This window comes from Hydra vulgaris, chromosome 03 (assembly GCF_038396675.1).
Source record: "Hydra vulgaris chromosome 03, alternate assembly HydraT2T_AEP".
In the NCBI taxonomy this organism is placed as follows: Eukaryota; Metazoa; Cnidaria; class Hydrozoa; order Anthoathecata; family Hydridae; genus Hydra; species Hydra vulgaris.
In genome coordinates this window covers 49510466-49533492 of record NC_088922.1, presented here as the reverse complement: position 1 = coordinate 49533492, position 23027 = coordinate 49510466, and the positions used below count along the sequence as shown (strand labels likewise).

At 28.2% G+C, this 23027-nt stretch overlaps 1 protein-coding gene across 1 annotated transcript; it reads left to right on the top strand.

The window, feature by feature from the left end:
* Nucleotides 1–7028: 7028 nt before the first annotated feature.
* Nucleotides 7029–9292, top strand: LOC100198539 (fibroblast growth factor 1). The gene is made up of 5 exons (XM_065793535.1): nucleotides 7029–7207; nucleotides 7799–8099; nucleotides 8202–8484; nucleotides 8612–8715; nucleotides 8887–9292. Exons 2-5 carry the CDS (start codon nucleotides 8076–8078, stop codon nucleotides 9103–9105), a joined length of 630 nt encoding a protein of 209 aa, XP_065649607.1. The 5' UTR covers nucleotides 7029–7207; nucleotides 7799–8075; the 3' UTR covers nucleotides 9106–9292.
* The last annotated feature ends 13735 nt before the right edge of the window (nucleotides 9293–23027 follow it).

Sequence of the window (23027 nt, the reverse complement as noted above, 5' to 3'; positions counted from 1 at the left end):
GTTGATTTTGATAAAATTAGAAGATTACATAATATTCTCATAATCGTGTTTTGTGGATTTTCTATTAGTATCAATGATTTAAACATAACGTAGGCTTAACGTAGAGTGAGTTTTTACGAGTGGTATGTTAAGCCTCCTACCGTAGGCAAACTACTACTATATATTTCTTCTATGTCATAAAAACTAGCCATACAAATAAAGTTATATTAGCAAGATATACTGGAGAGTTTAGATAAACAGATGAAAAAATTCTAGACTTACTCACATGGCAAAAATAACAAGATTAAACTCTATAATGAGCCCAATGAAATCTTCATTGGGTCATTCATAATGAGGGATCTGTTTAACATTAAAAATGTTAAACGGATCTGTCATCAAAAAAACAGTAAACTTTGCTGTGCAAATCTAATCATTTTTTAATATTTTCCAAAATTGTCTTTAAAGTTCCTTTAACGTTCCTTTTTAAAGTTCTTATGGACGATATTAAAAATGATTAGATTTGCATGTTTGAAGGTTATAACATTTCATAAATTGTAAAAATGTAATATTTCAATATGGCAATTTTGTTTTATTAAAATAATATTAAGAAGCCTTGATTCTAATTTTAATGAAACAAAATCTTCATTATAATTATATTTTTGTGCAACTTTGTTTTATGATAAACACATATACAATTAAATCCTATTAACTTGGACTCCAAAAGGGGTATATATATACAAAATGTCCCACTTAGCGAATCTCCAAATTAAGCAAAGCTCTCGTTATGTCGGACTTTTTGAAAATGTCCGACTTATCAAAATTTCAAGACTTATCAAATGTTTTTCAATATATAAATATTGTGTACATATATACAGAACTATATAATCTTATGTGAAATTTATATTTTTGTATATATAATATATACTTTAAACAAAAAATGTTCCGAAATTGATACTTGTTTCAGTGACTCGCGCAATTCTTTATCAAACAGCATTTGAAGCATTCAAAGCTACTCTTCCAATTTCATCATTCTGAGGAAACGTCGAAAAATTATCAAGGGTATCAATTACATTACAAACTTCGTTTCGTTTCATTAGTTGTTTCGTTTCCTCCTTCTTTATTCATTTCTTTGTCAATTACTTCAATAATACCTTAAACGATTTCTTTATCTGTCATCACTCCTCCCATAACCGAAACAATATCATCAATCGTTAACATATCTTCGTAAGTGACTGATTTAAGATTTTAAATATTTAAATGGCCGGTTCAATTATAAATAACTAATGTTAACTTATAAGACTCTAATGGAAAATTTCTGTAATCTTTTCAGGCCCACTCCTCAAATAGTTCAGAGGTCATACAGCTCTTTTTTTGCACACGGTAACGGCTTGGAGTGCTTCTAACTATTTTAAAGCAACGGTGTTAGTTTGATTTCCCAATAACAAACTTTGAGAGTTTTCTGCACACTTGTTAGCTGCAGAAAGCCCAATTAGTCATATCTTGCAACTCTTACCTTCACTACATTCCTCACCTTTCAAATGCATACTTTTTTAGAAGTTCTTTATAAAACAAACCGAACTTATCTGCATTGAATATATCACGCGAGTTGTAACGAGACAATATTGTCGGCAGTTGTTTCCCTCCAAGAAGCGGTCATTTCATTGGTAACATCTTAACATGACCAATGAAAAATAAGAAAAACGAAACAAAATTAGCATAAATTTTATTAGCTATTGTTTTAGGACTTTGCTTTTCATACAGTGTGAGGTTTAATGCAGTGCGTGGTAATTTAATTTGTTTAAACTCAATTGGACTTTAAACAAATTAAAAAAAAGAATTGGATTGATAAAATATTGAGTTTAGGTCAATGGAGATGAAATAATTTGATGTCGGGTGTCATATAACGCGCTTTATCCAAATCGTCGTTTATGGAGACATCCTCATTTTCTTTACAGGTTTTATTTTTTTTGACTTCTGAATATAGCGTGTTTTTTTTTTGACTATCCAGACAGTGTTTGTTTTGGAATGTCATATTTCTTATATATATAGACATATATACAGATGGTTTTCCTTTGTCGATTTCTTTAAGTATTATGTATTTTTTTTTTATAGTTCTACTTACTAGCTTTCTTTAAGCAATCATCGATATTTTTAATAATTAAAATTTAATCGGAGATTAACCGAATCGAATTTATAACGGGTGATGCGGAATTTATCGGACAAATCCTAATTTCATTATTTGAGCATAATAATTAGTTTTTGTGGCTTATCTTTGGTTTTATCATAAAAACTGATTATTACTTGAGCATAATAATCAGTTTTTGTGGTAAAATGAGGTTAAATGCAGCTGAACGAGAATCTTTTCGAAAGCGACTAAAAATGTTTTTTGTAAACAAAAATAATATATAAAAAAAAAAAATCGTAAATCATTTTGAAAAGGAAGGATTTGCTCGAAGTACAATATATGATAACCTAAAAAGACTTAAAACTGTTAAATCGTTTTCTGATAGAAAGCACCCTGGTCGTCCGACATCCTGGACTAGAGAAAAGAAAGCCGAATTAACGAGACTTGTCAACAATTGAAAAGGGGTCAGTCAGAGAAAAATAGGTGTTAAATTCGGTGTAAGTCAATCGACAAATGGTCGTCAGTTAAAAAAAATAAATATTAAATATAGAAAACGTGAAAAGATTCCAAAATACACTTTAGAACAACAAATAAAAGCAAAGAAAAGCAGCAGGAAACTAGTTAACCAACTTGCTTTAGTCATCGATGACAAAAAATACTTTTGTTTTGCAGGGGACAACATTCCTGGAAATTCTGGATACTACACAAACAACAAAAAGACATGCCCAAAAAGTGTTCGTTTTATAGGAAAAGAGAAATTTCCAAAAAAATGATTAATGTGGATAGCCATATCTGACCGTGGTATGTCCGAGCCATTGTTTCGCACTTCCAAGGCTGTAGCGATCAATTCATCAATCTATATTAATGAATGTTTAGAAAAACGACTTCTTCCATTTATTCGCAAGTATTATGGAGACTTTAACTATTTATTTTGGCCAGATTTAGCAAGTTCCCATTATTCTAAAGGTTCTCTAAATTAGATGGACCAATATGTCTATTACGTTGATAAAGAATCCAATCCCCCAAATGTGCCTCAAGCACGACCAATTGAAAATTTTTGGGGACATTTGGCATAGAAGGTTTACGAGGAAGATTGGCAAGCTTCAACAGAGCAAGTTTTGATTGATCGCATTAAACTAAAACTACAAGAAATTGATGTAAACTTTTTACAGTCGTATATGAAAGGCGTCAGAGCAAAATTGAGATCAATTGCAGATGGTGGTGTTTTTTCATATAAAAAATAATATATTTTTATTAAAAAATAAATGCTTTATTTTAAAAAAATATAATAGTAGTTTGTTTTTTTTTAATAAATAAGTTATTGACGTTTTTATTTTGTCCGATAACTTCCGCATCACCCGTTAGGTGAAAATGTTTAGTTTGTAAAATTATATTTGACGCAAATGTGTTTAATTTTTGAACGTTTTGAGTTTTAAATGATTTTTTTAAACTTATTATTTTATAATAATAATAAGTTCAAAATAATCATTTAAAAAAATTAGTTCAAAATAATAAAAATAATCATTAAATATAGTTATTATTTTAAACTGGTTTTTTTATTGATTATTTTAAACTTATTATTATCGTTATTATTATTTTTATTATTATTATTATGATCGTTAAATGACTATTTTGAACTTATTATTATTAACTTAATATTTTAGTTCTTTAATATTTTAAGTCTTTAGTTAATAAATAAAATTTAATCGAAGTTTAAACAAATCAAAGAAATCAGTGATAATCTTTAGTTATATTTAACAATATTTGACCCGTTCAAAGTTTGGAAAAAATTCCAAACTTTGAACGGGTGTTCAAAGTTTGGAATTTTTTTTTAAGTATTGGAAGTTTTGTTACATTATATGTAATTATATGCAATTCAAAATAAAAGTCCTAGTTAAGCAAAGTTTTTTGCCGAAGGGATACCAAAAAATAAGTTAGCGAATAGTCTGGCTTAACAACGGCACGACTTAAGCGGATGATTTTATAGTAGGTTGGTAAAAAAAGTTTAAGACAGGGCAGACGACGCCAGGGGGGCACGTGTCCCCCCCCCCCTCCTACACAGACACATACACACACTTTTTTTCTAAAGGACTTTTTTTTTTTTTAGAAAAATCTGCATATAGAGGACTTTTTTTAAAAATTGACGATTTTTTCCTCTCCACTTTGAAACCCGTGTCGTCGGCCCTGAAAGTGAAATCTGGGATTCTACTGTAATTACCATTTGCTTAAGAACACATGAAACTAAAATTGAAAAAAAACGATCAAATAAATTGGAAATTAAAATGAACAATTAAAATCACTTACATCTGTGTTTACTTCTTTAATCAAGTTTCAAATTTAACATTAAAGATCAAAACAAAATTAAGGCTGCCAATGTGGCCTTTTTTAAAAAAAGTTCAAACTTAAACAGTCTCAAACTATTTTGGAAAAAGTTTTTTTCCAAACTTAATCTAACAATTTTATCTACAAAAAAAAAAAGGATAAAATCTAAGTATAAAACTATTTAATTATATAACCTTGTTTTTTACCTCCACATTTTTATTTAAAAAATTTTTTTTTTTATTTAACAAAACATCTTTTCATTTGACAAAAAATAGTACATAATATTACTCAAATGTTTTAGTGTAATCTTTTAAAACAATAAAATGGAAGTATTTTGTTACAAGTTATACTTTTATCTATATACACTTTTACTCTTTTTTGCACCCGTTGCACCCATAAAATGCTGGAAAACAAAAGTGCAATAGGTGTAAAGCTCACCTTTCACCCATGATTCAGGCATCTCTGCAAAGCATGAGTGCAGAACACCCGCTTGAAATATGCTTCCGGGATCCCTAAGATAACTACAGTACCAAGTTTACGTAGAAGAGCTTAACGCAAAATGTATTTAAAATAAAAAATTTTAATTGCGCTTTTCAAAAAAAAACCCGGGACGATGGTCACTCAAAGAAGTTATTCACCGTAGCAAAACGAAAGCGCTTACCGACTGTGTAGCATATACATTTCATATGTCTGGTATTATATTTTAAAAAATTCATTTCATAACGATATTGCTTAAAATTTGGTAAAATTTATTCCAAGTTTTTAATTACAAGTATTTCAAAAACCAAAACAGCTAAATGCTGCTGCGTAGATCATTAGTTTGAGCGTAGTTATACCTTAAAATACAGGTACTTACTGGTACAAAAACACTACATCAAAACAAAATATTGTATATTTAATATATAGTATTTCAATTAACAATTAAGGAAATAAAAAAGAACAAGAGTGTAACCATGAAACTTAAAATCCATAAAAATTGAAATACTCTTTATTATAAATAATGAAATATAAGTAATAAGAACTTGTTTTTATTTTTTATTTTTATTTTTCAACAAAATCACTTCTAATTACCTAGATAGCACAGCTATGCTGGGCCAACATTAAACAACATCGTATTAAAACCCGCCGCAAACTGACGTCGGCAAAGTGCCAACTTAAAAATCAGGGCGACGTCAAGCTCAACCATCGTTTTAACGTTGTTAAAACGTATTTTGCAAACATTGGAAAGGATCCTCGCGGCTAAATCACTTTCTTTATAGTTATGAATTCTCGCTAGCTAGTTGCTAACTTATGTAATTAGCAATCCTCGTTGTCCAAAAATGTTAAATCCAAGTGGCTGTTTTTATTGCTACGAATATCGCTAGCTAGTTGTACGCCGATTGTCCACCGGGATCTTGAAGACAACGTAAATACCGTTTTAATTCAATCTTAAAGTTTTCAAAGGCAATTTTAAACGTTTTCATTAAAAACACAAGGAAAATTTTTCAAAAAAATTTTGGTATTGAACTTTGTTAAAACTTATTTTAAGATTTATTATAGGAATGACAAGTTAATCTTTAAAGTTGTGATTATGTCTAACTTTATTAGAGCTAGACTGAAATGTTACTGGAGATAACTACGTTTTACCTTAAACATAAATGGCATCATCTAATTAGCATATGTTTAAAACCCCAAGTTCACGTAATAGAGAGGGTTTTAATATGCATTTCTGTTTGCCCCAAATATTACCATGTTTACTATTTTGTTTACTATAAATTATTTTGAGTTAAATACGAATAGTAGTTTTAAAATATAAAATAGTAAAAAATAATAGAAGTAATATTAAAATAAATAGTTTTAAAAAAATTATTGTTTTTAAATAATGCATTATTAAGAAAGGGTTTTGATGTAGATAAAATGAAAGCGTACTTTAAATGCTTTCAGGCTATGAAAACATATAAAATATGTTTACATATATCTAAAATCACTCATAGGAAGCTTGTAATCAATTCCTCTTTAGTTATTATTTTATTGGTTGAATGGTAAGGTAATTTAGGAGGAATATTATTGGATTTACTATTTATTTATTTGGTTTATGGAATGGAATAAATTTTCTCTACATTCAATGAAAGTCGGTTACAGATAAACCATTCGTTTATATTAACAAATTCTTTGTTAAATATTAAAAAAAAAAACATAAATATCTTTATAAGAAAAGATTATAGCCATCTGCAGATGCCCTTGTTGTTAATTTTATGGCTTTTTAAGAAAATTTAAAAAAAAATTCTTTAAAAAGTTATTAAAAGTTAAAAAGTTTAAAATTATTGCATTTTTTTAATTTTTTGAATCGTATTACATAATTTTTTCAAAATTGTGCAATAAAAACTAACATTGTTAAATTATGCAATTTTTTTAATACAACGATTCGTTTTTTATAAAAAAATATTTTGGAAAGTTTGGCTAAGATATGCCTCTAATGACCCATTATAAAGTAGTTTGTAAACTTTGTTTTGCTTTTCCCACGAGATATCATTAAAAGTGATCGTTAATTTAAAAAATATTTTTTTACGGTAATTTCCGGAAAACAATTATGTGGTAACTTTTTATTACTTGTTTAAATAAGGCAAAGAATAATTTAATAACATCTTATAATTAAGATTTCTTTATGAAAAAGTTAACAGGGTTCAAGGAAACATCTTAAAAGCAACCCACTTTGTCGTCAGAAGTTGTATGCGAAAAAAAATCAATGCGAATTTTAGAATGACTTTGTCTCCGTTTAATTTAAACATCTTTATGGAACACGTATTTTTTTATTATTTTTCTTATTTTAAAGTTATTTTAAGTTAAAAAAATAATAAAAAAAATTAAAATCTTTAAACGTTTTTGTGCAATCGTATTAGTCGCATCTAGAAACGGCAGTTTTTTTTCTCCTATTCTCTATTATATAGCTATAATATAAGACATTCGTTTAAATAATAATGAATAAAAAGGCTGGATTGGGGTCTGCCTCTCCCTAAATGAGTAAAAAATGAAAAGTTGCGCGTAAAAATTTTTTTTTAAATACGTCGTAAAAATAAATTTTTACGACGTATGAGATAACTTGTACTTATGCGTAAAGTTCTCGAAGTTTAAAGAATTAGTTACTTTTGGAGGTGATTCACAACTGGAAGTTTTAGGAAACATTTTTATATCAATAAATTAAAAATTTTTTATTCTATAGTTTATTCTAATTACGTCACTTTTTGTTGCATAATAGTTGCATCACTTTTAAAAAAATATGACAACAAAGAAAATGGTATTTTCAACTTTAATTAAAAAATGGTTATCTATAAATGATTGTTTCTACTACAGTCTGCGGTATTCTCACTATAGTGACGATTATTCCGCTTTCAGGAAATTAAAGATTTTTCAGCGTTTCCGTTACACAACATAAAAATAGGAAAAGAATTTTTTTAAATCAGTTTATTGTTTTAAACTTTAAAATGCTTCTTCCGTTACGCCTGTAATTCTATGCAAAATAGCGCTATTTAAATTTGCCTACGAATCAGAATCATACTTTTGGTTCCGGTGTCTTGGCAATATCTTTAACCTTTATAACTCTCATCATTGCGAGGAAATCCATATCTTACTTGGTTCTCTTGTATAGCGTGGAAAACAAAGGTATCAAGGCATGATTAACTACAACGTATATATGGTATGAAAACTTTGCCACGCTATTTATATTTCTACTCGAGTAGCAATACATTTTGTCTGTTTTCTTTTTTGACTTAAAAACTTGTATTTTTTTTCTTAACAGCTTTTTATCTATTTTGTAACGAGTGAACCAACATTAACAAAAGAACCAATTTTAGAAGTCGAAGAAGTTAAAAGTATCATAATTAAAGAGTGGAATTTGATACAGGCATCTGCGTTAAAACGAAATAAATTAGTTAAACCAATATTAAAAAATAATGATACACCATACCCAATAAAGTATTGGTCTAATTGTCGTTTAATTTATGCGCGTCGTAGAAACGGCATGAATCTTGGTATCATTAACAAAAAAGTTGTAGGAATGAAAAAAGATAATGATATCAATGGTAAATTATATATTTTTATGCTACTTTTTTTTAAGCTATAAATCAGTTCAAAATTAGTAGGTTTCTATTTAAGTTTCGCGTTATTAGTATTATGCTTGTGAATATATTTTTTATTATTTTAATAAAGGGCTATTTGAGATTCAATCTTACGCTACAAGCATCGTCATGCTGAGGCATTTTGTTACAGAAAATTATATAGCCATTAATGAAAAAGGAGAGATAATAGTAACGGTAAGCAGAACCTGTACGGATTAAAAAACTTTTTAAAATTAAAAACAACTTTTTATTCACACTGTAGATCATTTTAATTATTTGGTAGTCACTTTTTTATATTTGATTATTATTGCATTTTATTGGATGTGTTTCGAATTTTTTTAAATATTTATTCCTCTTTATTTTTAGCCTACCAAAAATGACGAATGCTTATTTTATCATTACATGGAAGAAAACGGTTACGTAACGTTTGCTTCAGTAAAATACTTTATAAATGAACATTACGATTTATTTTTAAATTTGAAAGCTAATGGGAAAGTTCGCAATGTAAGGCGTACAGCACCTGGTCAAACGTCATCACAGTTTATATTAATACCATCAGATACAAACAAAAGTTGCATCCGATGAATAAATTATAAATAAAAAATTATATAAATATTTTTTAAATTTTAGCATTCCTTATAAACAATATATTAGTATAGTTTTTACTTTTTAACCAAAAAAAAATTAACTGTAAATATTTATTTATTTTATATCTTAAAATGCTTGTAAATATATTTATTTTGCAAACAGAAAGAAAATAACTTTAACAATATTTAAGTCTCGTCAAGTCTCCATATTCTTCTTGAATTTTATCAATTTTTAAATAGCATCCTTAATCTGTAAATAATTTCTAATTACTTATATTAAATTCTATTAATGTCGTTTATCATCATTTTATTGTTTTTTGTTTATCCAATAGAAATTTTGCTCTAGATATTACTATGATAATCATTCTATAATATTTACAATTATGATAATTATTTTATTCTAGTTTAGTATTACAATTTATTATGTTTGATATATATATCTATATTATTTGTTAAATTATAGAGTGAATGAGAAAATAGTTAGTCTGAATAAAAATTTGTTTAACGTTTTTCAACATTTTGAACTTCTTTTCTAGGATCTTTAATTTTAGTAATTTAAGCTTTTAATTAATGTATTATTACATCTCCTAAATCTATAGGAATTACACCATGCATTTTACATCTCCTTGATATATGGGGCTTAGACCGTGGCGTTTATACCTCCCCGATTCATAGGGTGACTTAATAACTTTATTTATACTTTTCTAATTAAAGTAAAATGAAACTCATTATATATCTAAAAAATATTTAATTATACGCAATTGTCGAGTTCCTCTTAATTATAATCCTATAACTAAAAAACGACTTTTAAAGAATGTTTTCTAAAAGTTTTTTGCCCTTCACTATAATTATATAATATTAGTTATTACTTACTTTTTTATCTGTATAAATCGATAATAACAACACGCACACACACACACACACACACACACACACACAGATATATATATATATATATATATATATATATATATATATATATATATATATATATATATATATATATATATATATATATATATATATATATATATATATATATATATATATAATTTATGTAAATACTTTATTAACAAAAATGTTGCAAATCGTATTAAAAAGTTGATAAAATAATTTTCTTAGTAAACAAAAAAACATATTTAAAACTTTGTTTTAAATAAAGCAATCGTTAATCACCTTTATGAAGTTTTAAGTTCATTACTTCATATCGGAATTGCAGACCATATTTTAAAACTAGAAGCCCTATATATAAATACGGAAACACGGATTAGCTAATGTATTAAGAGCCGTTTAACTATTAATGTTAAAAATAAACTCATCCGGATTGACTAACGCTTAAATAGTCTACAAGTATTATTTGTAATTGTTTACGGAATGTTTCTTGTTAAGTTGGTGTAATTTTCTATGTAGTTTTTATATGTATATATTTTGAATGTTTAAATATGTAACAAATTTCCGAACAACAATATTATGTTTTTAAACCAAAATTTAACTTTAATAATTTTATGATTTTACATCGATTTATGATTAATCAAAAATAAAATATGTGTACATATCAAAAAAACTGACGCAGTAAAATATTTATCTCACTTTTTTTTTTTAACGTAATAAAAAAATAACCATATTTGCGAAAGATTTATTTTATTTTTTGTAGGACGGAAAACTATTTTGTTACAACTAAGGTGTCAATTACAAGTTCACTTGGTGTTACCTTTTTTATTATTTTAGTTTTATTAAAGAAATACAAAAACATACTGGAAAAAGTTGTAAAAAAAAAACAAATAAATAAGGGAGCAAACGTTCATACTGACGATTAAACATGTTTTATTTTAAAAGCGTATACAATGCAAAACAGCAATAAAACAATACTGTAAGATTTTTTTGTCAATATAAAAAGCTTTTTTTAATATAAAACATCTTCGCCATGTTGTTTTATTGTTGTTTAATACAGTTTATAAACTAAACATTAAACGTGTTTAAAATAAAACGTGTTTTGTCGTCAGTACGACGCACAGTGAGTCAGAAAGGTGAAAAAACGACAAAAATTATATAACTATCATATATAATTATGTGATACATCAATATTATCGTATTTTGGGTCAAAAAATTTAAATTTTCCATTGAAAATAATTTTTACGCGTACCTATGACGCCTAAGGCGCGCGCATACGCGTGTAACTGTCTTTTACGCGCGTAAAATATAACCTATATAAAAAAATCGAATTCCTTGATCCAAAATACCATATAAAAGAATACAACATATTTTTTAATCTAAATATTTCTTGTGCCTAAGGCTCGTACTACTTACGCGTATACGCGTTAGAGACTTTTACGCGCACAATGACTGACTTAGTTTAAAAAAATTAAATTCCTCAAACCAAAACATTTATTAATTAAAAAGAAAAACTGGTTCGAAAAATATTTTAATATTATATAATATTAAAATATATTAAAAACAAAATAAATATTTATCTTATCTAATTTTTCTTTCAAGAAAACAAAAAAAGAAAACCTAATACTAATAAAAAGGCTTTATTTCATTATTACAAAGATTTCATTAACAAAGATAAAACTTCAGGGGTAAGTGTTTTTCCATTTTTAACCTTGTATTTTTTAAAACAAGTGTTTGATATTACAGGATCACTTCTAATCAACAAGTATTGGTACTGGTTTTTCATAACATTCTTTCTAGATATTTTGGCTGTATGGTTTAATCTAGCTTTGCGAATTTCTTTACTTAGAGCCTCTTGTTACTCTTCAGAGAAGTAACCAATTGGCAGTTCTAATGCCTCAGATATCTGCACACCATGTTCCAAGAGTTTATGAACAGTTGGGGGAATCACATACCAGCAATAGTTTTTGAGTATAAGAGCTGTAGTTTCATAGCAATACTGGCCAAAACTTTCAGAGTTCAACTCATAACAGGAGCATACTGCTATTAGGATTGTCCTCAATCTAATAATTACATTTACTGCCACTCCCGTTATATCAGCGAAATTTTCAGCATTTTCAAATGCTCTTCTGGCAGTGTTTCCATCGTTAGTGTTGCCAAAACTCTGTTTGGGCATATCAACTATAAGACTTAGCTCTTCTCTAAACCTCAGTTGAATGTTCGTTTTTTTACTTTTTACTAATGCTTTTTCAGCAGGGGATTCGGCAAAGTATTTTTAATGTCTAATTTATATCCTAAATGTAAAATATATTTAAAACATCTGAGCCAGCAATGCAGAGTAGAAAGACCCAAAGATAAAACTTTTTCATTGATTGGTTTAGATCTGATCAATGCTGGGTTATTAAGTTCACTGGGCTTAGCTCCGCAAACATTACATGATTGCGAGGACAGAGTGTTAGTGAGGGCATTAACCACTTTACCATCAAACATGGTTAAATCTAGTTTGAACTTAAATGTGATAGTCGTATCCGGTTTGCCTTCCTCTACTTCTAACTTTACTTCAAACTTGACTAGTCTATTTATTTCTGCTTTTAAAAGTTCATATTCATTTCTTATCAATTCTTCCGTTTCTTTTTGATATTGGAGATGGAGGGGTCTACAGTAATGTGTACTAGAGGGCTTTTTATTTAACCATACATTTTTGTTCATGATGGTTAATTTAAGTGGAACAACAGCTGTCTGGAAAAGACTTTGTTCATTAACTTGGGCTTCACCAATATTTGTATCAGTGTATTTTTGTTTATAGACACTTTGACTGGAGGCACCATCAAAACCACCTTTAAAATGAAGTAGACCTTTAAACCTCCCCCCAATTTTAGCAAACATTCTCATAGAGTCTTGGCATTCCGTAACAGTTAATATCCTTGTCAGAGTATGATTAAACATACCCTGTAGAGAAGTTGAAGCAGATGTTTCTGTCACAATTAAACCCTCAAGATAACATTTGTGTTTCTCATTCTTAATTTTATGAAGTGAAGGATAAATATCTGCATTATGTATTATCGATGAATTTCTAATAGTTTGATACTGTTAATCAGAAAGGTCACACTGAATTTTTAAGCTCAAGGCATCTTCGGTTTTCATTTTTATCGGAAAATTTATCTTTTTGATTTTATCTTTTTCAGAGTTTGTAGCACTTTTCACAAGATCAACGAAGTCTTTTTTGCTAGGATCTCTAGTGGCTTTTTTTATTGAAGCTAATGCCAATGCTTCAGCAGGATGTTCAGCCAATTTGGCAACCTTAAACAAGATAATATTTAATATTTAAGCTTGTAAACTATTTTTTTAACTGGGTTGAATTTAATTTATTTATTAATACCTTAGATCTTCTGCTTCTATCACCTAAATCTTCCCAGTTCTTGCACTTTCTACATGAAGCTGATGCAACATTTTTTTTGTTAACTGTAATATCTTTGTTCAACCAAGTTCGCTCGTGTTCTAAAAGTCTAGAGAGGGTTCTTGCATACTTCCGCAACTTTGATCGGAATTTACATTTAAATATTATTAGAGTTTTCGTTAGATTTATCATTTCAGGTTTTTCAATACTTTCATAGTATAGACCCTCCAGTCTACAAAACTCACGTAGAAGAGCCTCGAGTAAGTTATCATGATTAATTTCTAACTCTTGAATTATAGGAACTAAATGTATTCTTTTCATGTTGAATGTAAGCAATGAACTATTTTAAGTTATTTTATACACAAGTTTTAATTTTAAAACGTGCACTATGCCATCAAACGTTGCATATATTGGTGTTTGAGGTTTGATAATTAGCACCATCTGCATGAGCATGAGTTTTTTTACTAATAGGAACTAAATGTATAATTTGTGTAATGAATGAAAGCAATGAACTAATATTCGCTACTTTATACGGCAAGTTTTAATTAAAAACGAAAAAAAAACACACAAAAAAACCGAAATATTTGAAAGGTCTTATTTTAATTGGGGCAAGTTTGGGCAAATGATTTTTATTTTTTCTGCTTTCATATATACCTATTAATGGGAAAATATTAAAACTACCATGGAATCTAGTGGAATCGTTTAGTTTTTAAACTAAACTCATAATTAAGCTAATTTAAAAAAATCAATTTATGACACATTTTTGAGATCTCAGTAATGAAAAACTAAAAACAAAATTTATTGTCAAAAATGTTGTTAGTAGTTGCCAAACATCTTAAACATATGACTTCAAATTAAATTTTGAACTGTTTTTACCCATGTCAATCTTAAAAGAGTGACACAAAAGCTAGATTTTTTTGAACGAGTTTTCCGATAAATAAAATAAAATAAATAAGTCTCGGAAAAAGGCGTATAAATTGGTGAAATCTTGAAAATTGTTCACAAAAAAGTTAATTATTGACTTTTAGTGGTATTTAGTAACATAATTAAATTAATTAATTTCCAGCAATACTTTTTTTATGGGTTTTTTTTTGTGCCGTTTTTTATGGATTTTGACTCACTGTGCGACGTGGTATAAGTTTCTAAATTTTTTATAAAAATTTGCATAAAATTATTTATCATGATCAGTTTAGTGACATTTAAAACCTTTTTAAATATTTTGATAGGATCTAAAAAGGTCAAGATCCGAATAAGATCAATAAATAGCTTAAACCAAAAAACTAGATACAATTTGGAAAAGAGTTCACAACAATCTTTTTTTTTTGTAGCTATTTTTAGGTGCTCCCAGAAGTCCTTACGGTCTTATCACGGAGCACCGCGGGAGAACATTTAACAAGAAGTTCACGTCTCCTTCCGTACCAATGTCGCTTATTGGGCTGGAGCTAGCGTTGAATCTGGGATCTCTGGCTTCTGAGCCAGAACTCTAACCACTGCGCCACGGCTGCTCAAGAACTTACAAATCTTGTTGAATAGATGCAAAAACGATGCTTAGCTTGCAAAAATGCACGTGGTGAATATTTTAAAAACTTGATCAATATTTTAAACCTAGAATGGATATCACTTATGAACTTTACATTTCTATGAGCACAAAAAAAATTAAAAAAAAAAATCAAAAAGTTAAAAGTACTATGAGAGAAAGAGCTATGTCACTCAATAACAAAAACAAGGTAAGTATTGTGCCTTTTCAGATGTTGTTGCGGCACTAAAGAATCCATTCGTATCACTCAAACACTATCTTGTTCCATATAATTAACAAAAATTTTCAAGGCTGTTTCAAAATAGGTTGCAATATGGAAATACCAAAACAACAATTAAAAGAAGTATCATGTAAAAAAACAAATCAATGTACTGAGGAAATTAACTCAATTACTTAGATAATTAAACGCTTTGCAGAAGATAAATGCTGGCAACGGATTTAAAAATGTGAGTTAAGCAAACTGATATTATATGCAAATAAGGAAACAACTTGCTATGCTTTTGATGTGGAGAGTAAGTTTTTTTAAGTGTTGAAAAGTTTAAAGCAAAACATTTTATAAATGTAAATAGCAAAACCAATGTTTTTAACGTTTTATAGTCCAACGCGTATAACTTAATTTTATTGTTATTATTGGATTTGGTAAAGTGTTTTAAAATCAGTTAAATATGTTAACTATTATAGAAAATGATTAAGCGTATTTAAAAATTTAAATTGACTTATGAGCATATTTTATTTGCTATTACGTCCCCTTCCCGGCCTCACTTCTCTATATTACAAGTTAAATTTGATTTAGTCAATTTAGATTATAAAACAAATATAACTTATAATATAGAGAGGTCAGGGCGGGGAGGGGACGTAATGGCAGTTAAATTATTTCCCTCTAGACTTAAAGGTGTCATTTAGTCTACAATTTAGGATCTGATTTTCTGTTATTACCTTTTTACTTTTTTATTTATAGAACTAATTTTACAATTTTTGAAGTGAAAAAAAAACAAAAAATCAACTCGTAATAAGTTCTAGAGTTTACTGTAGGTAGTATCTATAACGTTAATGCAGTAAATTTAACAAAGAGTTTAATGAAAATTGCAATTTCTTGTAATACTACTTTTAAAATAACAGCAATTATTTGGTATCTTTAAATTTAACAATAATAACAATAATTGGATAAAAATTAAAAAAATGGATTTTTTAAATTGTTTATACTAAACTCCATCACTCTTTTCTTAAGCTGTTATTCATGTTCATTGTGTTCCAAACAACACGTGTATTACTTCTGTTCTTAATAGTTATCATCACTTTCTATGTTTGACACAGAGATGTAGATCTCGAGCCTAAAGTCTTGGTCTTGAAACATATTAAAATGTCTTGGTCTTGGTCTTGAAAACCTGAAGTATTGATCTTGATCTTGTTCTCGAATCTTTACTGTCTTGTACTTTCTTGGTTTTAAAAAAAAAATTAACAGAATGGATAGATGAGTAATTGATAGTAAAACGTTGATCACCGCAACTTTCCGCTCTCATAAAGACTTGTACCTTGAAAGTTATGTATTAAATTTTGTTACGCAAATCAGTCTTTTTTAGATTGTCAAAATATAAGTTGTAAATCAAATGATACATAGTTGCCTGTTTCACTTTAAGTACATAAAATACTTAAATAGAATATGTTAACTTTAACTTTTTTTTTTTTTAATGTAGCTACTGGCAGGGCCGACGCAAGTAGGCGTTATGTATGTATGTTTGTGTGTGTGGGGAGGAGGTGGGCCTTAGACTGCCAACTATAAAAAGAAATTCTCTAATTCCTTAACATGTCCCATTTTGTCAACTGAATCTAAAAAAAAAATTCAATTTGCCGAACTATGGTACAAAAAGGGTCCCAATTCGCTGACTAATGTTTGTAAAAGTTCATTGAATGGGGGCACCGTCTTCTCGTCGTCTAGGTATTGGTCTTAAAGTTTAAAGTTTTGGTTTTGGTCTTGAGCCCGAAAGTCTTGGCATTTACTGTCTTGACTACATCTCTGGTTTGACATATACACAAAATCTAGACTATGTTGAAAAAAAGAGTATTAATTGGGGCATTAATACTCATTATTAATATTATTATTATATAAAGTTTTATAATACTTTTTTTCTTACAAGTTTCACCAATAGAATTTTAATAAAATTTAAGAACGACAGTAGCAAAGAGAAGACAGAAGTCTTGTTATCAAGCTAGGGGCTTGATGACAAAACATCAGTAAGCGTAAAGTATTTTTTAAAATATTTTTGAAATATTGCAATAGCTAATGTAGCTATGGATAAAAGAGTAGTATAAATCTATTCAACGTTTTTTACTTAGTAGGTGTTTTGTTTTATGCATAATGCCTATAGTTTTAGAAATTTTGTTTTCAATTTGCGTAATATGATTTTTCCAATTAAGACGTTCATCAAATATTATTCCTAAGATTTTAAGTGATGGAACTCTGTTTATTATATTGTTATTTATAGTTAGCTGAGAAAGTTGCAGAAGCAAGTCATGATGTAGTCTGGTGATTAAATAATAAATAGTATTACTGATATTCAAAGAGAATTTATTGGTTTGAACTAACAATTAAGTTTTTCCAGCTCTCGATTTACTGTAGTGAAAATTGTTTTTATATTGGAATGGGTATAAAAAAGATTTGTGTCATCAGCAAAAAGAACAAAATTAAGTATGTTTGAGGATAGGTATAATTTACATAAATCAGAAACATTAAGGGTCCACAAATAGAGCCTTAAGGTGAATACTCTTGCATCTATCTGAGGTGAATACTCTTGCATCACACCCTTGTGTGTCACATCGTGATGGTGTCGGGTGACACCATCACAATGTGACACACAGGGGTGACATCAAAATGAACAAAAAAGCAAATATACGCAAATATTTTTTCTAAAAACATTTTTTTTATAAATCTCTAGATATAGAGGACTATTTTTAGTTTTACCTCTCACTTGTTAATCTAGAGGGGTGACACCAAAAGTTTACCGCTCTGGGTGACATTAACCACGTCGACGCCACGGATTTTTATTTACTTCATTTATGATCTCTTAATTATTTGTTATGATATTATCAGGTATTGCACTCATACCATGTAATTGTTTTTTTCTTGCTATTTTGAGATATATTCTCATTTAACTTTGATGTTCCACACTTGTTCAATGTATATAAATGATTTTTGGATATCATTTTGTTTGAACCATATGTAAATGTATATTTTTTAAATATTTAGTTGGACATAAAGGAAAATCACAAATTTTAAACAGATAGGGGACTGTACTGTACTGTACACAGAGACTAGTATATCTAATCTTTTGGAGAAACTAGTGCTGTTGTTCTCTACTACTTTCTATTTTGATTTGTGAAATAAGTTCTTTATATTAATTAATCCTATTTTTTCTGCCTTTTTTTGATGGTGCAGACGTTGATACAAAGATGATTGGTTAAAACATTTTTAAAAAATATTTATAACATTTTTATAAATATTTATAATTTATAAAAAGTAGAGAACGATTGCAAAATGAATGATAGAAAATTTAATGAAAAAGTTTGTAACTCACTAATTAATTGTCTGAAAAAAAGAATTGCTATTACTTTTTTTGTTGAATTTTTATTTCTTTCCGAACCGTTGAACAACTTATTTGACCCCTCGATTGTTGTAATGATTAGTTGATAATATAGCTATTTTTCATATATAAAGAAATCAAAGCTATAAAAAAAAGTCATAAAAAAGTTAAAACATAGTTACCGTATAAGCTAGAAACTCTAACACTGTGATTAGAGTGTGATAGGTTGGACAATTAAGCTACATGAACAGCAGTTGGATATAAGTAAGTTTATCCGAAGAGATAGGAAAACTTCATTTCAAAGCGTCCAACCACGGATCCAACTATCAAAAGAGAATCGGGTTAATATTTATAAACCGGAACGTGGATATAGTATAGCTGGACGTTTAGCCTTGAGCCACTAGATGTGCGACTACGAAAATGTATTCTGAGACGTTGGCAGTTGTGTATGTTTAATTGATTAAATATACACAAATATTACGCAATGAGCAAGCAATTATTGCCAAGAATTAAACAGACAAACTGTCATAATGCTCTCTAAGCTTTTTATTACATAATGCTGTTCTACGCAGACTCTAAAAAATAACTGTACAAAACAAATATATACATTAGAGTCGTGGCTAGGCTACCCCACATCCCCCAATTGAGGAGAGTGGGGTCCAGCGAATTTAGGGGACCCAGATTTAGGAGCCTTTTTGTAAATTTAAGGAGTTTTTCATAATTTTTTAAAAATACAATTCTCTATCTAGTCAATAAAGCGTTAAAATACCTTTTATTCCAGGGTGGTAATTGAGGACCATGCGAGTGAGTGACCATAGTGAGTCGGAAGCCCCTCACAAAAACCTGGTGTTAGGACCCTAATCTCTTAAAAAAAATTTTTTTATAGATACTTTAACGCTTTATTGATAAGATAGAGAACTGTATTTTAAAAAAAAATTATGTATTACCTTATCTCACCCTGAGTTGTCTTATTTACTTAAGTCAAACTTTTTATAGAAACTTGAATAAAACGATTATTATTTAGATACTTATTTCTTTAATATGTAAACGAAATAGCTATATAATATTTGCAATATAACTATAATAAACAGTGACAAACTGCTTATAATAGTAATTGTTGTTTATTGGAAAAAATTAAATTTTATTTAAAAAAAATACTATTTATATATAACAGATTTTCTAAGTTTTTTAAAAGAGATAAGGAAGTGATGCAGGTTCGCATATTTTGAAAGCCTATACAGGCTCAGAATAGGCAGAGATATGTGCAATCTGATTGGCTTATTATGAAAGGGAAGCTGTATGTGTATGTTAAAACCAAAACAAATGTCAAAAAGCTAATTGAGTAGTAAAAGTGAAATTGAATAATCGCATAAAAAATCAAATAATGACAAAAAAAGTATGATTTTTCTATTAAATTTTGTACAATATAGTACTTATACTTTGCAACTCAAAACATTTAATGTTTCATAAAATTTTTTTAAAAACTTTGAAAAAAATTTTTACAAGATTTAAAAAAGAAGTTTGTTTTCCTAATGGTTTTTATAACTCTAAGACAAAAAAGACAACCATTGTAACAAACTATAAACCAGATAGTGAAACTTGACTATGATGTGATTCTCATACGATAGATTTACTAAGTAATATCAATAAAATAATAATAACTTAGTATGATTTGTTTTACATTAAAGTTCCCATTTATCCAATCATTTAGTTAGAAAAATATTTTTAAAAATTCCCTGATTTCTTTTCAGAACTTTATACTAATTACTCCCATATATAAATTATACAACTTTACTGAACATTTTAAGTTTGAGAAATTCTCAATGCGAATATTGCTTATTGGTTGTTAAAGCTAGCCCAGGCAATTTGATTTATTAATTAAGATTTATTAATTAATATAATAATATATATAATGATCGTTATTAAAAAATAAAAGAACGCGAGGAAGACCATATGGTCTAGTCGTCGAGTACCGCTAAGAAATTATAAGATATTTACAATATGAAAAATAAGTTAACGAAGTAAGAAACTTAGAATACTCCGTTATAAATACAAGATGCGTTATATCTACTATATATGTAGATTACAGTTGTTAATGATACATCTATAATTTGTATAAGTTTATGTTTAAATAGAGGGTAAAAAGGAAGATCACTAAAAGATATAAGATGTATATTGTTAAATCTTTGATTGTAAAAATGAGTTCTTTAAGCTTTCGTATAAAAGAAAAGTTGTTTACTGTGATGAATAAAATCCTCAGTAAAATTTTTTAAAACTAATTTATTCCATAAGAATGGCCGACGATAACCAATATAAAATTTGAAAAATGGGCTGCCTAATAAAATTATCATTTTGTAAAATGTATCTTTCGATGAATATAAATTATGGAAAGAAATTGACCACCTAAACAACCTAAAATCTACTATTCTGCTACTAATTTTTCTATTGCAAATAGAGGTCTTAATCCATGGAACACGCTTTTGAATAATGAGATGAAAACCATGTAAAAATAGACTTAAGCAAACTTTTGAAAAATGACAATGAATTTTTCTCAAGCTTTTGATTGGGAGTAATTACGTTATTTAATTTATTTGTTTATTTATCTTTTATTCAATTTCTTTAAAAAGTTAAAACAAATTAAAAAAAAAAAGTTAAAACAAATCTTTTATTAATTTCTTTTAATAATAAAAATAAATAAATAAATAGTATTAAGATTCTTTTATATTTGTATTTGTAAATCCTTTTGGATATATTACACTGTTAAATAGCGTAATATATGTCTTGTAATTTAACGAAGTTACGTTGTTTTTAAATTAATTGAACAATAATTAATTTATTCATTTGAAGATGTAAATATTTATTTGAAGGTATAAATATTTATAGTAATGCTTGGTACTTTGAAATACTTGGTACATTGAAATTAAAGAACCTTAACAGACTCAAATGAGAAAAAAAACAACTGAAATATATGAAAGACATGAAAAAAAAAAAAAAAAAGAATAAGAAAAAACCTTATCAAAAATAACTCCATATTCTAGTAAACAGATTCATAAGAACTAGTCGTCGATTCAATCAAATTGGTCATTTAAAAGAGCATATTTTTAACTTTTTTGTTTGTAATCATTCCTAAAAACATGTTGTTATATTATGTATTGCATATTATAATAATCAAGTTGTTAAAGTTAGTAAGAATTTTGTGAAAGCAGTCTTTGACATTATAGAAAACGTATTTTGAATACTTTTGAACACGCTCTAGATATTAGGCTTGAGCTTCTAGGACAGAGGTTCTAGAGGCTCAAGTTTAATATTGTCGCAAAGTTATATCTTTTTTTTTACAAATGGTACCACGGTTATTCTTCAATCAAGCCATCATCACTAGTTCCATCAACAAAACTCAATCTCGTATAATTTATCGTTCAGCTAAACTGCAACCTTTTAATGTAACTGCTACTTCATACACAAAAAGAATAAACATGAGCTTGAAAAGGATCTCACTTCTGCTACAGCATATGGCTCTCAGTGGCTGATGAACTTTGACTCAGATAAAACTCAATTTTTTTCAGCTAATTGTTACCGCAATAATCTAGATCTTCCTATATTTGTAAACGGTAATGTACTCAATGAGGTATCTACCCTTCATCTTCTAGAATTAACTCTTACCTCTGATCTTTCTTGGAAACCATATATCAAATGAATCGCAAAGTTAGCATCTTCTAAGGTTGCATCTCTTCATTGTGCTTGCCACTTTCTTACTACTTATTCTATTCTTTATCTATATAAATCTTAAGTCTGTCCTTGTAGGAAAACTATTGCCATATCTGGCGCGGATCTTCAAATAATGCCCTTTCTCTTTTGGAAAGGGGGCAAAAACGCATTGTAAACAAAGTTTGGACCTACTCTTGCAGCCAATCTCCAACCATTATCACATTGTCGTAATGTTGCTTCTCTTTCTCTTTTCTATAAACACTATAATGGGTACTGCTCAAAGGAGCTAGCGTCTTTTGTGCCATCAACTAAAATTCTCTCTCGTGTTACTCGTCATTCAATTCCGACTGTTCCAAGAAGACTTCGAACTGTGAAGTTCAAAATCTTCTCGGAGACAATTATATATAGCACGTGACATTGTAAAGCACTTAAATTCGATTCTTCTTCGATATGCGACCATTTATTTAATATGGTAATTTTGTTCTGCAAGAGTGTTTTTATTAGACATTTGACTTCAAAGTGAAAAGATGCAGACTGAAAATTGTTATTTATTTTTAGACCAAATAATTGCACACAATGTGCTATGAACGAACTCTAACGATTGAATCAAAACTTGATTTTCTTTATAATATATAAACTCCATTAAATATATAGTTTCCTATGCTTATTTTCAAATCATTGAAAGATTTTAAAATATCTTTTAAATTGAAAGTAGACAAATTGTCAGGTTGAACATTTTTAGTTTCTGCATATGATCTTAAAGTTGTTCTGGGGACAACCAGATGGTTTAGTAGGTATTTGACATGAAATTT

What these genes read in the sequence shown, in the direction of transcription:
- LOC100198539 (XM_065793535.1), top strand. Translation starts at nt 8,076, where the DNA reads ATGATTAACTACAACGTATATATG. An exon ending in TTAACTACAACGTATATATG is followed by an intron (nt 8,100 to 8,201) that starts GTATGAAAACTT and finishes TTTTCTTAACAG; the next exon opens with CTTTTTATCTATTTTGTAAC. An exon ending in AAAAGATAATGATATCAATG is followed by an intron (nt 8,485 to 8,611) that starts GTAAATTATATA and finishes ATTTTAATAAAG; the next exon opens with GGCTATTTGAGATTCAATCT.